The sequence below is a fragment of the Sphaerodactylus townsendi genome, linkage group LG14 (genome assembly GCF_021028975.2).
Source record: "Sphaerodactylus townsendi isolate TG3544 linkage group LG14, MPM_Stown_v2.3, whole genome shotgun sequence".
In the NCBI taxonomy this organism is placed as follows: Eukaryota; Metazoa; Chordata; class Lepidosauria; order Squamata; family Sphaerodactylidae; genus Sphaerodactylus; species Sphaerodactylus townsendi.
The window spans coordinates 36,716,081-36,731,813 of record NC_059438.1 but is presented as its reverse complement, the minus strand read 5'-3'; the positions used below and the strand labels follow the sequence as shown (position 1 = coordinate 36,731,813).

Below are 15,733 nucleotides of genomic sequence, written 5' to 3'. Positions count from 1 at the left end.
TATGTTCATATTCTCCTAAAGAATTATCTATAGTTTCTGCATTTAGAAATCTCAAAAGGTTATCCTTTAGGACCCCTGAGCTGAAAATTCAACCAAGCATCTATAAAGATGGGCATTCCAGTTAACTCTACTGTCTGTTTCACAACTGTGCAACTTCACCATTCATGGGTGAAAGGTTGGAACATCTAGTTTCAGGTTAGGTTGGAAATGATCACCATCACAATAAGAGGTAACCTAAAATTGATCAATAAATTGAACAAGATTTTCTGAAACCATAATGTAATCTATGATCTTCTCTCTCCTGACAAGTAAGTAAATTTTGCAGGATGATCATTTGGAAGTGAGTCATTTAATATTCACAGGTCATTTCAGTTGCCATCTGTTGTCGAAAGAAATCGTGGGTAGTCAGCTTTTAACACTTTCAAAAGTCTATCATAGGGTAACTCTTGATTAACAGTACTGGAAGGCAAACTAATATCATCCAGGCCTATCCTTGCATTACACTCTCCACCCACTATAATGTATACTTTGGGATAGATGGTAATTAACTTCCAGATACAGGTTTCCAGATCCAACAGGTTGCTTCTGCCTGGTCTTTAGTTTTAACGAGTTACACATAAGCATTAATTATTAGACAGATCCTCTGATGAAAATAGATAACCATTGCCATAGGATATCAGTTTATGCCAAGAAAGATAAGCACCAAATGTTCTTGCAGACTTATACGAAGAAGACTGTAAAGATTACCAAGTACTGGATGAACGTATAGCAGAGGCACCAATAAAAAAATTCACATCTGACTACAGGAAAATCTTGAACCCAACAATAATAATGTAAGAAATAAATTCTGCTATCCTTAAACTATTTATATGCCATTAAAGGTATTCGAAATCGAAACGCTGCTATCTAGAAACTTAAGAAAAACAAAGGACCAGGACCAGATGGATTGACTGCAGCTTATTAAAAAACTTTTGAGGAGATACTAGCGTTGCAGCGCCTCTTCATAAAACAATGAATGAAATACAAGAAAAACAAACTCTATATCACTGATGTGATGAGAAGCAAATATAACTTTAATCTGTAAGGAAGATCTGTAACGACTCACTGTTACCATAATTGTATAGACAAATTTCTTTTTAAAATGTGGATTATGAAATCTTCACAACAGTCATGGCTGAGAAATAATTTAGAAAGACCAAACAGGATTTGTTCCACAAAGAAATACGAAGGAAAAGATATTTATTGAATGCAATTGAATATTCTAAGAAAAAAGAAAATTGTATTTATGTTATGAGATGTGGAGAAAGCCTTCGATAACATGACTTGGAAATTTATGCTGAAAGTTTGAAAAAATCTATTGTGGAAAAAAATTAATTGGATGCAAAGGTATATATACAAAACAATATACCACAATTTTGATAAACGGGTCTTTAACAAAAAAAGTGAAAAATTTTAGTGTTAATGTTTATATCAATATCACAGCTATTAACTACAAGGATAAGACACAATGAGAAAAATGTTGGAATTAGAAAAAATAAAGAATATTTGAAATGAAATGAAAAGTTATGTGTATGATGTTGTAATCTCAGTTACCAAACCTAAAACTTTGTTGAAACATACAATGGACTAAATTCACGAATTTGGAATCTATTCCCATTATAGACTGAATAAAAATAGGACAAAAATAATGACTCTGAATACATTAAGTCGTCAACCTTTATCGGCATGTCAGCATAAAAGACAGACAAGAAAAAAATAATATCCATACATAGCTTGAGAATCAGCTGCAGTGCTATAGAAATCTTACTCTACATTTGTAAATGCATCTTATTCTGGTATGACAACAATTCTATGAAAGTAAGCCATTTCTCCTGCATATTCACTTCTTTTCTTGAAAATGCTTCAGTTGCGGACAACCATAAGGGAGTTACACTTACAATGAATCTTTTATGTCTCAACAATGTCCAAAGCAGACTCCTCCGAACATAGGGCTTTGTGAATTTTCTATGAATCTTTGCTTTATTGCACCACATGTAACCATGCCACCCAAATCTTCTATCAAACCCCTCCAGCTCCAACAGTCTAGTATTCTTCAACATCACCCATTCTCTGATCCACACCAATACAATTGCATCAAAATACAATTTTAGATTTGGCAGAGCTAAACCTCCTCTCTCTTTTGTATCTAGTAAATTCTTAGATTTTATTCTTGGTTTCTTGCTTTGCCAAATAAAATTGCTGATATCTTTTCACCATTGCGTAAAACATGTTATGGTATTAATTATTGGCAATACCGGGAAGAGAAATAACATTCTTGGAAGTACATTCATCTTTATCCCATGCACTCTTCCCAACAAATATAAATTCATTCTGTTCCATCTCAGCAAATCGTTCTTTACTTCATTTCACACTTTTACATAGCTATTTTGAAATAGTAAACAATTTTTTTAAGTCAACCACACTCCCAAATATTGAACTTTTTTAACTACCGTGAATCCCAACAGCTGGGATAATTTGTTTTGTAATTCTTGGGACATATTTTTGTTAAGATTTTTGTTTTACTCTTGTTTAACTTGAACCCTGTCAGATCACCAAATTCTTGTATTTGATCTAACAATCTTTCCACATTTTGCACTGGATCAGAGGTGTAGCAGGGGAGAATGGTGCCCAAGGGCAACACCTGCATGGGGTGCTCCCACCCCCATGCTCCCCACCGCACCGCACCGCACCCCACAGCCCACTTACCTTTGTAAGGGAGGTTGGGAGACCGGCAGAAGCTGGTCTGCTATGAGCCAGCCGAAGTGCCCCTCAAGTTGAGGGCCATCCAGCGGGCCAGCAACAGGCTTGGGGGGGGCACATGACCTGATGGGTGGTGCTCGGGGACAGGGGATATGGCAATGGGAGAGAACATTCTTTATTTTCTGTTGTGTCAACTTGTTGAAATTGTTCTGCTGTATTAAAAAAAACCTTTTAAACGCTTTATTGGCATCCCAAACAACATTTAGATTTGTTCCCTTATTCAAACTGATTTCAAAAAAATCCTGTAGCTGTTGTTTTGCCTTTTTCACTATCTCTGATTTTTTTCAATAGATTTTCATTTAGTCTCCATCTATATACTTATTTTTTTTTCTTTTCCATGTAAATACTAGTGTGTTGTGGTCTGAAAAGGTCTTAGGGCACACATCCATCTCATAAATGCTTAGTCCAAGTGGATTAGTTATCCACACCATGTCAATTCTGGAATGTAATTGATATCTTTCTGAATAGAAGGTGTATTCTCTCCCATTGCCATATTTTAATCTCCATAAATCTTGTAACTTTAAATTCTCTATTAAATCAAACAAGTTTTTGCTTACCTTCTGCTATTTTTCTAATGCTGTCTGATTTTCTGTTCAGCCATGCTGAGGTTACTCCATTAAAATCTCCCATCAGCATAATATTTTCACAGGAATATTCTAGTAATATTTGTTCAACTTCTTTATAGAATTGAAATTTATTGTCATTTGGAGCATACACACCAACCAAAATTGTTTTAATTCCTGCTACTGAGACCTGAATTGCCAGGACTCTCATCCTTATATAACACCGTTGGCTCAAATTGTGCTTTAACATAACACCCATCTTTTTTGTAGAGTGTGATGCTATAAATTCTTGTCCTAAAAATTGTTTACTAAATATTTTCTATAATGCTTTGTGACATGGGTCTCTTGTAAGCACATTATATGTAGATTTTGTTTTCTGAGAAGATGAAAAACTTACCTTCTTTTCATAATGAGTTAAATCCATTCACATTCCAAGACAAGATTTTACAATCCACTGTGATTAGATTACTTGTGTTTGTTCTAAATCCTTTCTATATTTATGCAACAAATCCTCTGCTTTCAACATTTCCAGAATTTTAAACCTTTTGCTTTTAAAATTGAAGGAGACTTCTTCTGGTCATTCCCATTTAAATGGAACACCCTCCTTATTCAGTAGTTCAGTCAAATGCTTTTACTCTCTTCTCTTTCTCAGGAGTCTGGGTGGGACCTCTTTTAGAATTATGATCTTTGTCCCCTCTATGATCAAATTGTTTGCAAAGTGGGCCTGTACTATCCTATCCCTGTTTAAGTCAAATTAAGTAAACCCTCCGGAGTTCTTTTGCTTCTATATATTAAAGTCCTTTGCTTGTTTTAAATGTTAAAAAAGAGACTTACACTTATTGCAGGTTTCTTAAGACTTTAGTTTTTTAAGTCTCCAAGCACCTGGGTATCCCATAAAATATGAACACTTGTCCCAATAGCTAAATGAGAACCTCATAAATTCAATTACAGTTCACTAGGGCACCTAGAAATTTCATTAAGCCATCTAGTGTTTTCAGCAGTGATTTTATTTTTGTATCTTTCAGTAATTCAGTAATTTTGCATCTTTCAGTAATGGATGTACAAAGGGCTGGATTTTGTAAAATACTGCAATAATTAAGGAATATGTTTCAGTAAACCAACAAAATTAACAAAGAAAAGAACACTATCAAATTCCCTCATAGCAACCTACCTAGCCTAGTCCATGAAATGAACTTCTGAACATTACACTCAAATAGTTTCTCTGCTTCTGAAAGGAATGAAGGGTTCCCCTTTGACTACCAAAAAGCTAAATTGGTTGGATCCATCTCAAACATACCATTTTGCATCAGAATGTTTTATTATATGCAAACTTAGCTTTATACCAGTAGATTCTGTATATTAGTACCGAGAAGGCATTTGATTGTATTGAATGGAATTTTACTAAAATTTGAATCTCGTCAGTAATTTAGAAGTATAGCTTAGAACACCTTATGTTTAATATATGTACAGAGGTTTTGACAATACAGAGCAGATCTAAACCATATATATAGAGTATTTGTATTCAGGAAAAGATTGCTGAGATCTTTTAAACAGATGATGTATTCAAAACAAGAGACCGTCGAGATACATTCATTAACAGTTGAAGTAATAATATAGTTTGAAAGCTGGATATCAACAACAGTGGCACACAAGAATTAATATACAGTCAGAACTGGGAAATAAAATAGGAAATCAAATCGAGATGGAAATATAAGGGTATCAGAGATATATGGGTATAGCTCTTTAATGGAAGATAATCTCATCCTTTTTAAAAATAATAGATTTCTAAATTGGAGAAATTTCAGTAATTAAGACACTCCCTTTAAAAGGATCAGAACATGCAATATGGAATCTACAGATGTAGTGTCAATGGAACAACAGACAAGAAACCCAAAGTCTTAAAATTCACTAAAAGAAAGAAAAATCCTGGCACTGATTATAAACTAACAAATGCTGCTTCAATATCAAAACCAAGTTAAAACGTTAGCAGTATATATGATTGAAATGTCTCATTCACTAATCTTTACCAGGATCTTGAATGGTACACTTTCATCTGTTACTTTCATGTTTAGGTAATTGTCAGTATCACCCAGATCCCAGTAACTTTCAGTTTCATTTTCCCCATGACCCTAGCTCCTGCCCCACTCAGGGACCGCCTCCTACACACACTACATATACTGGAACTGAGGGCAAGGACCCTCAGTTCCAGCACCCTGTACCTAGGGCGACACAATTCAATAAAGTTCATTCCTTTCCTTGTAAGATCGACTTTGTCTGAGTGTGTTCAGCCTCACAGGTAATAGTTTGTTTTTTGTTCATAATTGAATTGGCCCCATACAGTAATTTCCTCAATCTCTTCCAGTGACTTGCCAAACTAAAACCCTAATATTGGTACATTGCCAATTGCGGTTATTATCCCATCCAACTAAATACGGGAACATTTGTGAAAGAAAAATCTCTCCAGAGGCTCATAGACCATATAGTGGAGCCCACGGTCCCCTCCCCCCCCACACAAAAATCCACCAGTGCCATGTGATGTGGTTCTGGTTCTCCTGTGAGTTGCATATGTAGTTCATGTGATATCTTTTATTAGTAGGTATTATGATGCAAGTACTTCCTTTTATTAAGACCAGCCCAATGACACATGTGCCAACTTTCAAGCTCACCAGAACTCTTTTCCATGCTCTATGTTAGAAACTAAAAATAAAAAATAGAGTTAAAACAGTAGCCAAAAAGTGCTTGCAGGAGCATACACTCTGACATCCGCTCACTGCAGTCCATAGAGTGAAAAAACATAGCAGGGGGGGAATAAATAGAACACAGCACCCTCGAGTAGAAGAAGCACATAGAAATGATGGGTAAGACCCCTACAGTGAAGTTTCTCCAGATAGCTCTGCAGATGTTACTCTGAGCTATACCTGTGTAGGGCTTAATTGCCATTCTAAACTCTTTGGGCAGTGAGTTTATGATTGTCCTATAATTTTCTCAAACACACACAATAGAACTAATAGCTGAATGCTAGCAAGAGATCTAGATCCCATTCACTGGCTTCTATCTTCAGAGGCCAGAATAACCTGAGGGCTGTTTCCAGTGGTGGGATCCAAAAATTTTAGTAACAGGTTCCCATGGTGGTGGGATTCAAACTGTGGCGTAGCGCCAATGGGGCTGGGCGGGGCCCGACGGGGGTGTGGCCGGACATTCTGGGGGTGAGGCATTCCTGGGCGGGGCTGTGGCAAGGATGCAGCCGCTGCGCCAGTCCTTGGGCAGGAAACAAATGCACACAGGCGTGAGAGCAGGCTACTGCCTTAGCCGGTGCACCTCCTGCTAGACTGCTTCAAGTTCTGCACGCTACTGCTGAGAGGAGGGGCATAACTAAGGCAAAAATCACGTGGCAAAATCACCCATTAGTAACCCCCTCTCGGGACACACAAATAATTAGTAACTTACTCTCGGGAACCTGTGAGAACCTGCTGGATCCCACCTCTGGCTGTTTCTGTACTGGGATCACCACGCTAGCCCCAAAGATGCCACTTGTAAAGGCAGCCTAGAGTGGAGAGCGAGCAGGCATACACCTAAAGCTTTTCAGGAGATCCTAATCGACTTATTCCAACCGCCACTTCTGATGGAATATTGATAGCTCAGTAAGGTGTTTTTACTTTTCCTTCATAAACTGATCGCTCTTATCAGGCTGGATTGGGCGCTCTACAATGATTCCTTGAAGCTTATTAACAAAGCAAATAAAGATGGAACGTTTACTTACAGAGTTACAAGAAAATAAGATATAGAGATAGTTAAGCTTTTCTTTTTCTTTGGCAGGAATACTTTGATAAATGTTTTAGTTGTAACAGATAGTTATTTGACAGTTTTTTCCGGTTTTAATATTTTTATTGCTTTTCCATGAAGGGGAGTCTATTAGTACATCAATATAGTAATATACAAATGAGAGCAAGTTTGTCTGTCCAGAAAAAAGAATTACAAATCAAAATCATAATATCTATTACATAGGCTTTGCTACTCATTCCGTATAAATCAGTTCTCCCTTACAACCTACCCACCCACCCCTCCCCCTCCTCTATCCCCCCCTGACTTCCCCTCTACAATAAAGCAGTAACAACGTAATAATAAGACAAGCACGGATTGGTCTCTATGTAATGAAAAAAAACATCCATCTTTGGAGGAAGAGAAAGTATAAGAAACAGTTTCAAAACATAATTGGTTAGGCCTTAAAAACCTATTGAATACATTGAGATTTATTTGACAGTTTTGATATAACTTTCTTCTACTAAACTACTTCAGGGAAAATCTTTCACAGATCTAGACAAATACTTAAATCTCCAACTCCTTTCACTTAAGAAGAGGCACACTGGGCTTCACAGAGCAGGCTCTGGGGTATCCCACCTGAAACCCACTCTCGGTGCTTTCTCTACAGAGACCTGAAATCAAGCCCTGCTTGTGTTATAAGTATTACCTTTGTGAGGTTGTTTCCCTTTGTACTAAATCTCAGGTATCACAAACACAGCCTGGCTTTTCCCAGTCCTTCGCTAAAACTTGGCTATAGAGCCTCCTGAGCAGCAAAGCTATCTTCCTCTCTGATCTCTGCCTAATGAACATCCACCCTTTGGCCTTCTATAGACAGCTGCAGCAGTAGCCAGCCAGTGGAGCTCTGGTTTAACTCCTGGCTTAGGATCTCTTTCTCTGCCAAAACTGCACTTTAAAATTAACGCCTAATTCAGCAGTCCACCACAGTTTCCATATGCAGATAGTGCAAACTAAAAGGAGTTGTTATAATTGTCCAAAACAATAATCTGAGACTAGTAAGCAAAGATTCTCAGTCTATTTTCCTCCTTTACAAAAGCATTTCTACAGCCGGTACAAGCTAGAAATGCTCATTGGAATTTGTCAAAACAACCTGGGTTTTACAAGGAGGACTCTAGCTTCAGTTTTCAATCATGGCTCTGTGTTCCCACAAATATATTTTCCAATTTAATCACTTTCACTTGATTAGAAAACAAAAGCAGCTCAGAGCCAGGCAAAGTTAGGAGGAAAGGCTAAAGTCATACTCGGTTACCTATCATTTTGCGTAACTGCACTAGATATACCTGAATCAATAACAGATCTAATAATCCCCTTCCGATAACAAAAGAGAAAAATAGTTTTTGTCATCTCATTGAGAATGATTCTGACACTGAACAATTGTGTTTAATTGGGGGGACCTGGGGTGAGGGGGGCCACACTCGAGGTAGTGGCTAAGAGATTTTTGTTACAAATTCAAATATGAATTCCCATGTGAAAAATATTTAACCGTTCAATAGAAACTCAATTATACTCTCACCTGACTCCTGAGCTGACTTTCTGCTTGATGACTGGAAAGATCTTGGGAGCCACTTGAAATCCTTTGAACCTCCTGATTTTGAGCAGGCTCCACAGAGAAGACAGGAAAGAGAGGCCTGAGAAACTTGAACTCGCTGTTCAGGGACCCACCAGCTAGGCAAACCTCATAGTTGTACGCCCGGGAAAGGGATCCAGTACCAGCATCTCCGTAGTTCTCTGGGAAATTCGGTCCCACTGGGAAATTCAGGGCGGAGCTCGCTATGAACTTTCGCCTTTTCTGAATCTTGATGGCAACAAACCCCACCATGGACACCAGAAAGATGACTGAGATGACAGCCAAGCATATGACCAGATACATAGTCAGGGTCTGGTCTTCCTCCTGCACCATTTCCTCCTTTGGGACATCCACACTTTTCATATAAGGGTCAGAGAAGCCATCCACTAGCAGAATGCTCAGCGTTGCAGAGGTGGACTGGGGAGGGTGACCATTGTCTCTGATTCCAATGATGAGTTTCTGTTTGAGGCTGTCTCGTTTACTTATGGGCCTCATTGTTTTCACTTCTCCGTTCTGGACTCCCACACTGAATAGACCTGGTTCTGTGGCCTTCAGCAGCTCATAGGAAAGCCAAGAGTTCTGACCAGAATCTCTGTCCACGGCCACCACTTTGGTGACCAGGTAGCCAGCCTCGGCCTCCCTGGGAACTAGGTCATTGGATGGGGAAGTGCCGTTCTGAAGGGGGTACAGGATGAACGGGGCATTATCGTTTTCATCCACAATAATAACTCGGACCTTAACTTCGGAGCTCAGGGGAGGAGATCCACTGTCCCCAGCCCTCACAGTCACCTGGAATTCTTTTATCTGTTCATAGTCCAGAGATCGAATAGCATAAAGATTCCCAGTTTCAGAGTTGATGGAGACATAAGAGGACATGGGTTGATCTCTGACCTTCCCAGGCAAAAGTGAATAGATGACTTTAGCATTCCGCTCTGTGTCCAGGTCCTTGGCTTGCACCAAACCTATCAGCAGCCCAGGAATATTATTCTCCAGTAACTGCATTTCATATGAGGATTTGTGGAATACTGGAGCATTATCATTCACATCTGAGATTTGGACATTGATTATTGTGGTGGAACTGAGCCTGGGAGAGCCCCTGTCTATGGCTGTGATGGAGATGTTGTACTCTGATGCTTTTTCTCGGTCTAGGGCCTGCTGGGTCACCAGCTGGTAATAATTATTCACAGAGGGTTTCAACATGAATGGTAAATTTGCCTCAGTGATGCAAGAAGTTCTGCCGTTGTCTCCAGAGTCTCGGTCTGTGATACGTAAAAGCGCCACCAGTGTATCAGGAGGAGAATCTTCTGGTAAGGGGCTGCTGAGGGATGTGAGGGTCACCTCTGGGGCGTTGTCATTTCGGTCCTCAACCTCCACCATGACTTTGCAGTAAGCAGAGAGCCCCCCTCCATCGGTAGCTTTGATGTTTATTGCATAATTTTGATGTATTTCATAATCAATGTTCTCTGCAACAGTAAGTTCCCCAGTATGTTTGTTTAACTTGAACATTCTTTGAATATCATCTGGTGCCTGGATGAAGGAATAAGTGATCTCTGCATTGGAACCAAGGTCACGGTCATGTGCTTCCACTTTGGCAACCAGTGTGCCCGGTTGGCTGTTTTCCATTATTTTCACTTTGTGCATATTTTTATCAAAAACAGGAAAATTATCATTTGAATCCAAAACATCAATGATGATTTGTGCCGTGCCTGTTCTCTTTGGGATCCCGCCATCCACAACAGACAGAATCAGAACAAAACGGTGTTCCTCTTCACGGTCTAATTGTTTCTGCAACACCAATTCTGCATATTTTGTCCCATCAGGGTGACTTTGTACATCCAGCCGAAAATGGTCATTTGGACTAAGAGTGTAATTCTGAACAGCATTTTCTCCTCTGTCTGCATCATCAGCATTCTCCAGAGGGAATCGGGTATTTGTTGATACATGTTCAAATATTTCAAAAAGGAATTCCTTCTTAGAGAACTGGGGGGAATTGTCATTCACATCCTCTATTTCCACCTCAATTCCGTGCACTTGCAATGGGTTTTCCAGCACAATCTCTGAGAGTAAGACACAGGTGTCCTTCTGACCATATAGAGCTTCTCTGTCTATTCTTTCCTTCAATAACACATTCCCAGAGTGAGGATCCAGCTGGAAATATTGCTCGATGCCTTCAGGAACCAGCCTGGCTCTGCGAGCTGTAAGCTCCTTTACATCTGCTTTTAAATCTTGTAGCACATTTGCCACCAGAGACCCACTTTTCTTTTCCTCAACCACTGAATAGCGGAAAGACTCACATATTGCCCCACACATGCAGAGACACAAGAAAAAAGACCAACCTTGCCTGTTGTGCAGTATTTCCATTGTTTCAACCTCCTTGAAGTCAACTGTAAGGCACAGAGACAAAGCAGCTGCTAGAAGAGATTGCCTGTTGTATTTTTCCAAGGAAAATCTGTTCTTTTTTCTGTCTTCCTTAAGTTCCCGACAGAAGTGGGTTTTTCCTCCTGAAATTTCAGACTCTCTGCCTGCATTAAAGGCTGTTTGCTCTTTGAGATCCTTTATATGTGAAAACTGCAGCTTTGTGGCAGACCCAGAAGAGATCCTAAAAGTGTTTTGTGTTATTTAGTGCACCACCTTGTGTTTGAATAATAATATGACACCTCTACATTGCCTGTTGTGATGGAACGTGAACTATTTTGCTTAAGGAGAGCTTGCGTTGTTTATAATCTTTCATAATGCACATTCTCCTAACTTAGTATTGGTTTCCGTAGACCCTTGGGGCTTACCAATTTATGTGAACTCTCACGCAAAGGTTAGTGTATTTCCCTGAAATGGAGAACTGATTAAGACAGCGGGGTTATTTTTTTAAAAAACCTTAATTTTGATTTATTTCAAACATTTATTTGCCACATTTCCACCCAAGTATGTTCCCAAGAGGGCAATCTTAAAACACTTTCAATATTAAAATTGCCTATTCTGTGTCTTCTGTGTTGAGTGGTATCTGGCAGTTTTTGCTCCTAAATGTTTCACCTGCATCTATGGCTGGAATCGTTAGAGGTATGTCATGGTAAAATGTGTTTCTCTTTTTGGCACAGTGTGGAGAAGATTCCAGCCATAGATGTCAACCACAGATTCAGGCAAAACACCAGGAGGAAAACTAAAAGACCACAACCACATGGCCCATAAAACCTTTAATAGCCAGTTGATTCTGGGCCGTGTTAGCCTTCGACAATACATCAATATTAAAACATTAAAAACATTTTAAAAAATCAGATGTACAGCTAGTTGTTGGACAGTAGAAATAGTATTCTACCACAGCTTGTTTGCTGAACACTTGTAACTTCATATTTTCCCCATATGTGTGTGTTTCATATGGTTTATTACCTCACAGCCATTTATCTCGTAAATGTGTATACCAAAGTGTACAGTGTGTGAGGAAGGTTTTCAGTAACAAACAGTAACTCATGACCGTGCTTGTTCAAACTAAGTTGTGTTTCTAAGTAGAATACTGACACATACACTTTGTGATATAAATTAAAGTTCACTTCCTAAAAATTATATTCATTACTCTTTTCAAAATCTAATTATGAGGCATTTTTTAAAAAATAAAAAATAATTAAAAAGCAGACTGCCATTATTAACAATCCAACGGCACTAAAATTAACTATAAAACCAGCAGTTTAAAAGTTCTTCATGAAACCAACCTTGATCACGTTGGGAAGAATCTATTTCAACTATAAGAGCAGCTGTGGTGTAGTGGCTAAGAGCAGGTGCACTCTGATCTTGAGGAACCGGGTTTGATTCCCAGCTCTGCTGCCTGAGTTGTGGAGGCTTATCTGGGGAATTCAGATCAGCCTGTGCACTCCCACACATGCCAGCTGGGTGACCTTGGGCTAGTCACAGCTTTCCGGAGCTCTCTCAGCCCCACTTACCTCACAGAGTGCTTGTTGTGAGGGGGGAAGGGCAAGGAGATTGTAAGCCCCTTTGAGTCTCCTGCAGGAGAGAAAGGGGGGATATAAATCCAAAACTCTTCTATTGTGCAATGCAAAAGGGACCACAAGGGAGAAGGAAATGAAACTCTACCACAGGTTCTGAACTTCTGCACAGCCACCAATCTGGTTGGCAGATGCTGAGGACAGATGGCAACGAAGCACAGAGAACCAATGCTCTGGTCACAGGTGTTCATGGTTCAGAAATGGCATGACCACCTGTAGTACCTTACACTTCTAAAGTCTACAGAAATTATAATATTCATCATTTTAACGAAGCAGCATTAATCATTCCACAGTTGTTCCTGAGGCTTCTTACATGTAAACAAGCACTCAGCTCAGCCAGTGTCCTTGAAGTGTACAGCAGTGGCATAGGAGGTTAAGAGCTTGTGTATCTAATCTGGAGGAACCGGGTTTGATTCGCAGCTCTGCCGCCTGAGCTGTGGAGGCTTATCTGGGGAATTCAGATTAGCCTGTGCACTCCCACACATGCCAGCTGGGTGACCTTGGGCTAGTCACAGCTTCTCGGAGCTCTCTCAGCCCCACCTACCTCACAGGGTGTTTGTTGTGAGGGGGGAAGGGCAAGGAGATTGTAAGTCCCTTTGAGTCTCCTGCAGGAGAGAAAGGGGGGATATAAATCCAAACTACTCTTCTTCTTCTGGGTGTGTCTCATAGCTGTGACTTGCTCACAAAGCCCTTTGTGGATAATACATACAGGCCTGAACTCTGACATGAACTTTGTTTCAGTAGTGGTTCCTATATGGACTGTACCTCAGCCTTGACTTATCTTGGATCATTGGGGGAAGTTTTAATTGTTGACCGAGGAGGCGGACACAGGCGGAGATGCGGTTTGTGTTTACAACCCCGCCACTCAGCTGGGGTTGCCAGCTCTGCTTTGGGAAACTCCTGGCAACTGCTCTACAGGGTGCCCGGTGGAGGTTTCTCACATTACATGCTACCTGTTCCTTTTAAATGGCAGCGAAGGGGACTGATCTTGGGACCTTCAGTGGGCAAAGCAAAAGTTCTTCTTCTGAGCCACAGTCCCTCTCCTGATGCGGTTAAACAGTTCTCTCCTGACATTTAGACAGGTATTTTATTTACTTTACTGGCACTGGTTTGAAAATCCATTACTCACTTTTAGCGTGACTTTGCTGCCTACTTTGAACTGTGTTTGACTGACAGCCTGTTATTAAAGAGGGCTGAGCTGCTCTGTTGATGTCTCTGTTGGCGAGACAGAGGCTGTTCCGCACGGGTGGAATACAGCACCCCAGGGGCACTAAAAACTGTGTCCCTGGGGAGGAGTTCGCAAGGCCAAGCAGCGCGAAGGTGCCACTTTCCAACCTCGCTCAAGGAGTGAGGTTTTGGAAAGCAGCGTCTTCCCACCGGCGCGAAGTGAACAGCACCGGCGGGAAGACGCTGTTTTCCCGTCCTGTCCCGTCCCCTCCACTCACCTCTTCTGGCAGTGTAGCTCTGGAGGGCTGGAGGGACACACCCACACTGCCCTCCGATCTCTGGAGGTCGGAGAGTAGCGTGGGCGTGTACCTCCAGAGCGACGCATACCAGAATTGAGTGAAAGAACAAAGAGGAGAGCTGACTCCACGCGGCGGGCAAAGCCTCTTTAACTTTCAACTCGGAGAAATGAGGGCTGCTCGCACCCTACGGTGCGAACAATCCCCGAGCCTCCACTGGCATAATTTATGCCGGTGGAAGTTCATTTCTGCACGTGTGCGGAAAGGGCCAGAGAGGGCCTGGGAGGCGAAATGCCCATGGCTCTCTGCAGATTTTAAAAGAGATAAGAAAGGTATTGGTGTCTGATGGTCTGATGTGGCATTTGTAAATCAGCTGTTACTGTATCCACGCCTGACCTTTTTGTAATCCTGAAGCTGAGAGAGGAGGTATGGAAGGTGATGGATACTCTGAGAGAGTCGGGGAACATCGCAATGGCCTTCTTTGAGGTGGTCTACAGCTTGAAAGAAGTTTTCAACCTGCACAACTAGGGCTGCTGAAGAGAACGGATGCTGATGTTGCTTCAAAGAGTGATTGCTTTTATTCTGAACTGCTGAGACCTTCTAGCTGGACTGTTCAATTCATACATTATTCTGGATTGATCTTGTTTTGAAATCTCATTTTGTAACACAGTCTGCACATCAGTGGTGGGATTCAAATGATTTAACAACCAGATCCGGTGGTGGGATTCAAATAATTTAACAACTGGTTGTTTACAAGCACCATTTCAACAACCGGTTCTACCAAAGTGGTGCGAACTGGCTGAATCCCACCACTGCTGCACATCTATAGTATAACAGCAGGGTGAGATACAACTGTTTATAATAAATAAACATTCATAAGAACATAAGAACTTAAGAACAAGCCAGCTGGATCAGACCAGAGTCCATCTAGTCCAGCTCTCTGCTACTCGCAGTGGCCCACCAGGTGCCTTTGGGAGTTCACATGTAGGATGTGAAAGCAATGGCCTTCTGTGGCTGTTGCTCCCGAGCACCTGGACTGTTAAGGCATTTGCAATCTCAGATCAAAGAGGATCAAATATTCGTTAAATATTCGTTAAATATTCCTGCAGAAAAACGTGAGGATAACAGTCCTGCATTTTGTAAGGCCTCCTATATTGTTACATCAGGGTTCACAAGTATTGGCTTTAAAGATATCCATATTTCATTTGCATTTTATAGAGGACTGTTCACTCTCCAAACTCAATTCAATGTTCTAATTCTTTCTGTCACACTTGTCGTCTGCCTTGAAACCAAGGCCCTTTCCGCATGGGCCATTTATGGCGCCCTCGGGATGGCAAAAACGCCGTCCCCAGGGAGCTGTTCGCACACGCGGTGCTGCTAAAACGCAGCAGCGCTGACCTGGCTCCCCTCCCCCACCCCCAGGGCGGCGTCAGGCCGCCTCCAAAAACCTCCCTCTTGGAGGGAGGTTTTTGGAAAACAGCGCATTCCCGGCAGCGCGGTGCGAACGGCACCGCCGGGAACACACTGTTT

General features: G+C 41.0%; 2 protein-coding genes across 3 annotated transcripts in view; one reads left to right on the top strand and one right to left on the bottom strand.

The window, feature by feature from the left end:
• Positions 1 to 15,733, top strand: part of LOC125443515 (protocadherin beta-16-like) — a 431,392-nt gene that overhangs the window by 26,286 nt on the left and 389,373 nt on the right. The gene's annotated exons all lie outside the window — the stretch shown is intronic.
• LOC125443733 (protocadherin beta-16-like) lies at positions 8,683 to 11,190 on the bottom strand. Its single transcript, XM_048516031.1, has one exon. The coding sequence runs from the start codon at positions 11,107 to 11,109 to the stop codon at positions 8,683 to 8,685; it is 2,427 nt and encodes an 808-aa protein (XP_048371988.1). The 5' UTR covers positions 11,110 to 11,190.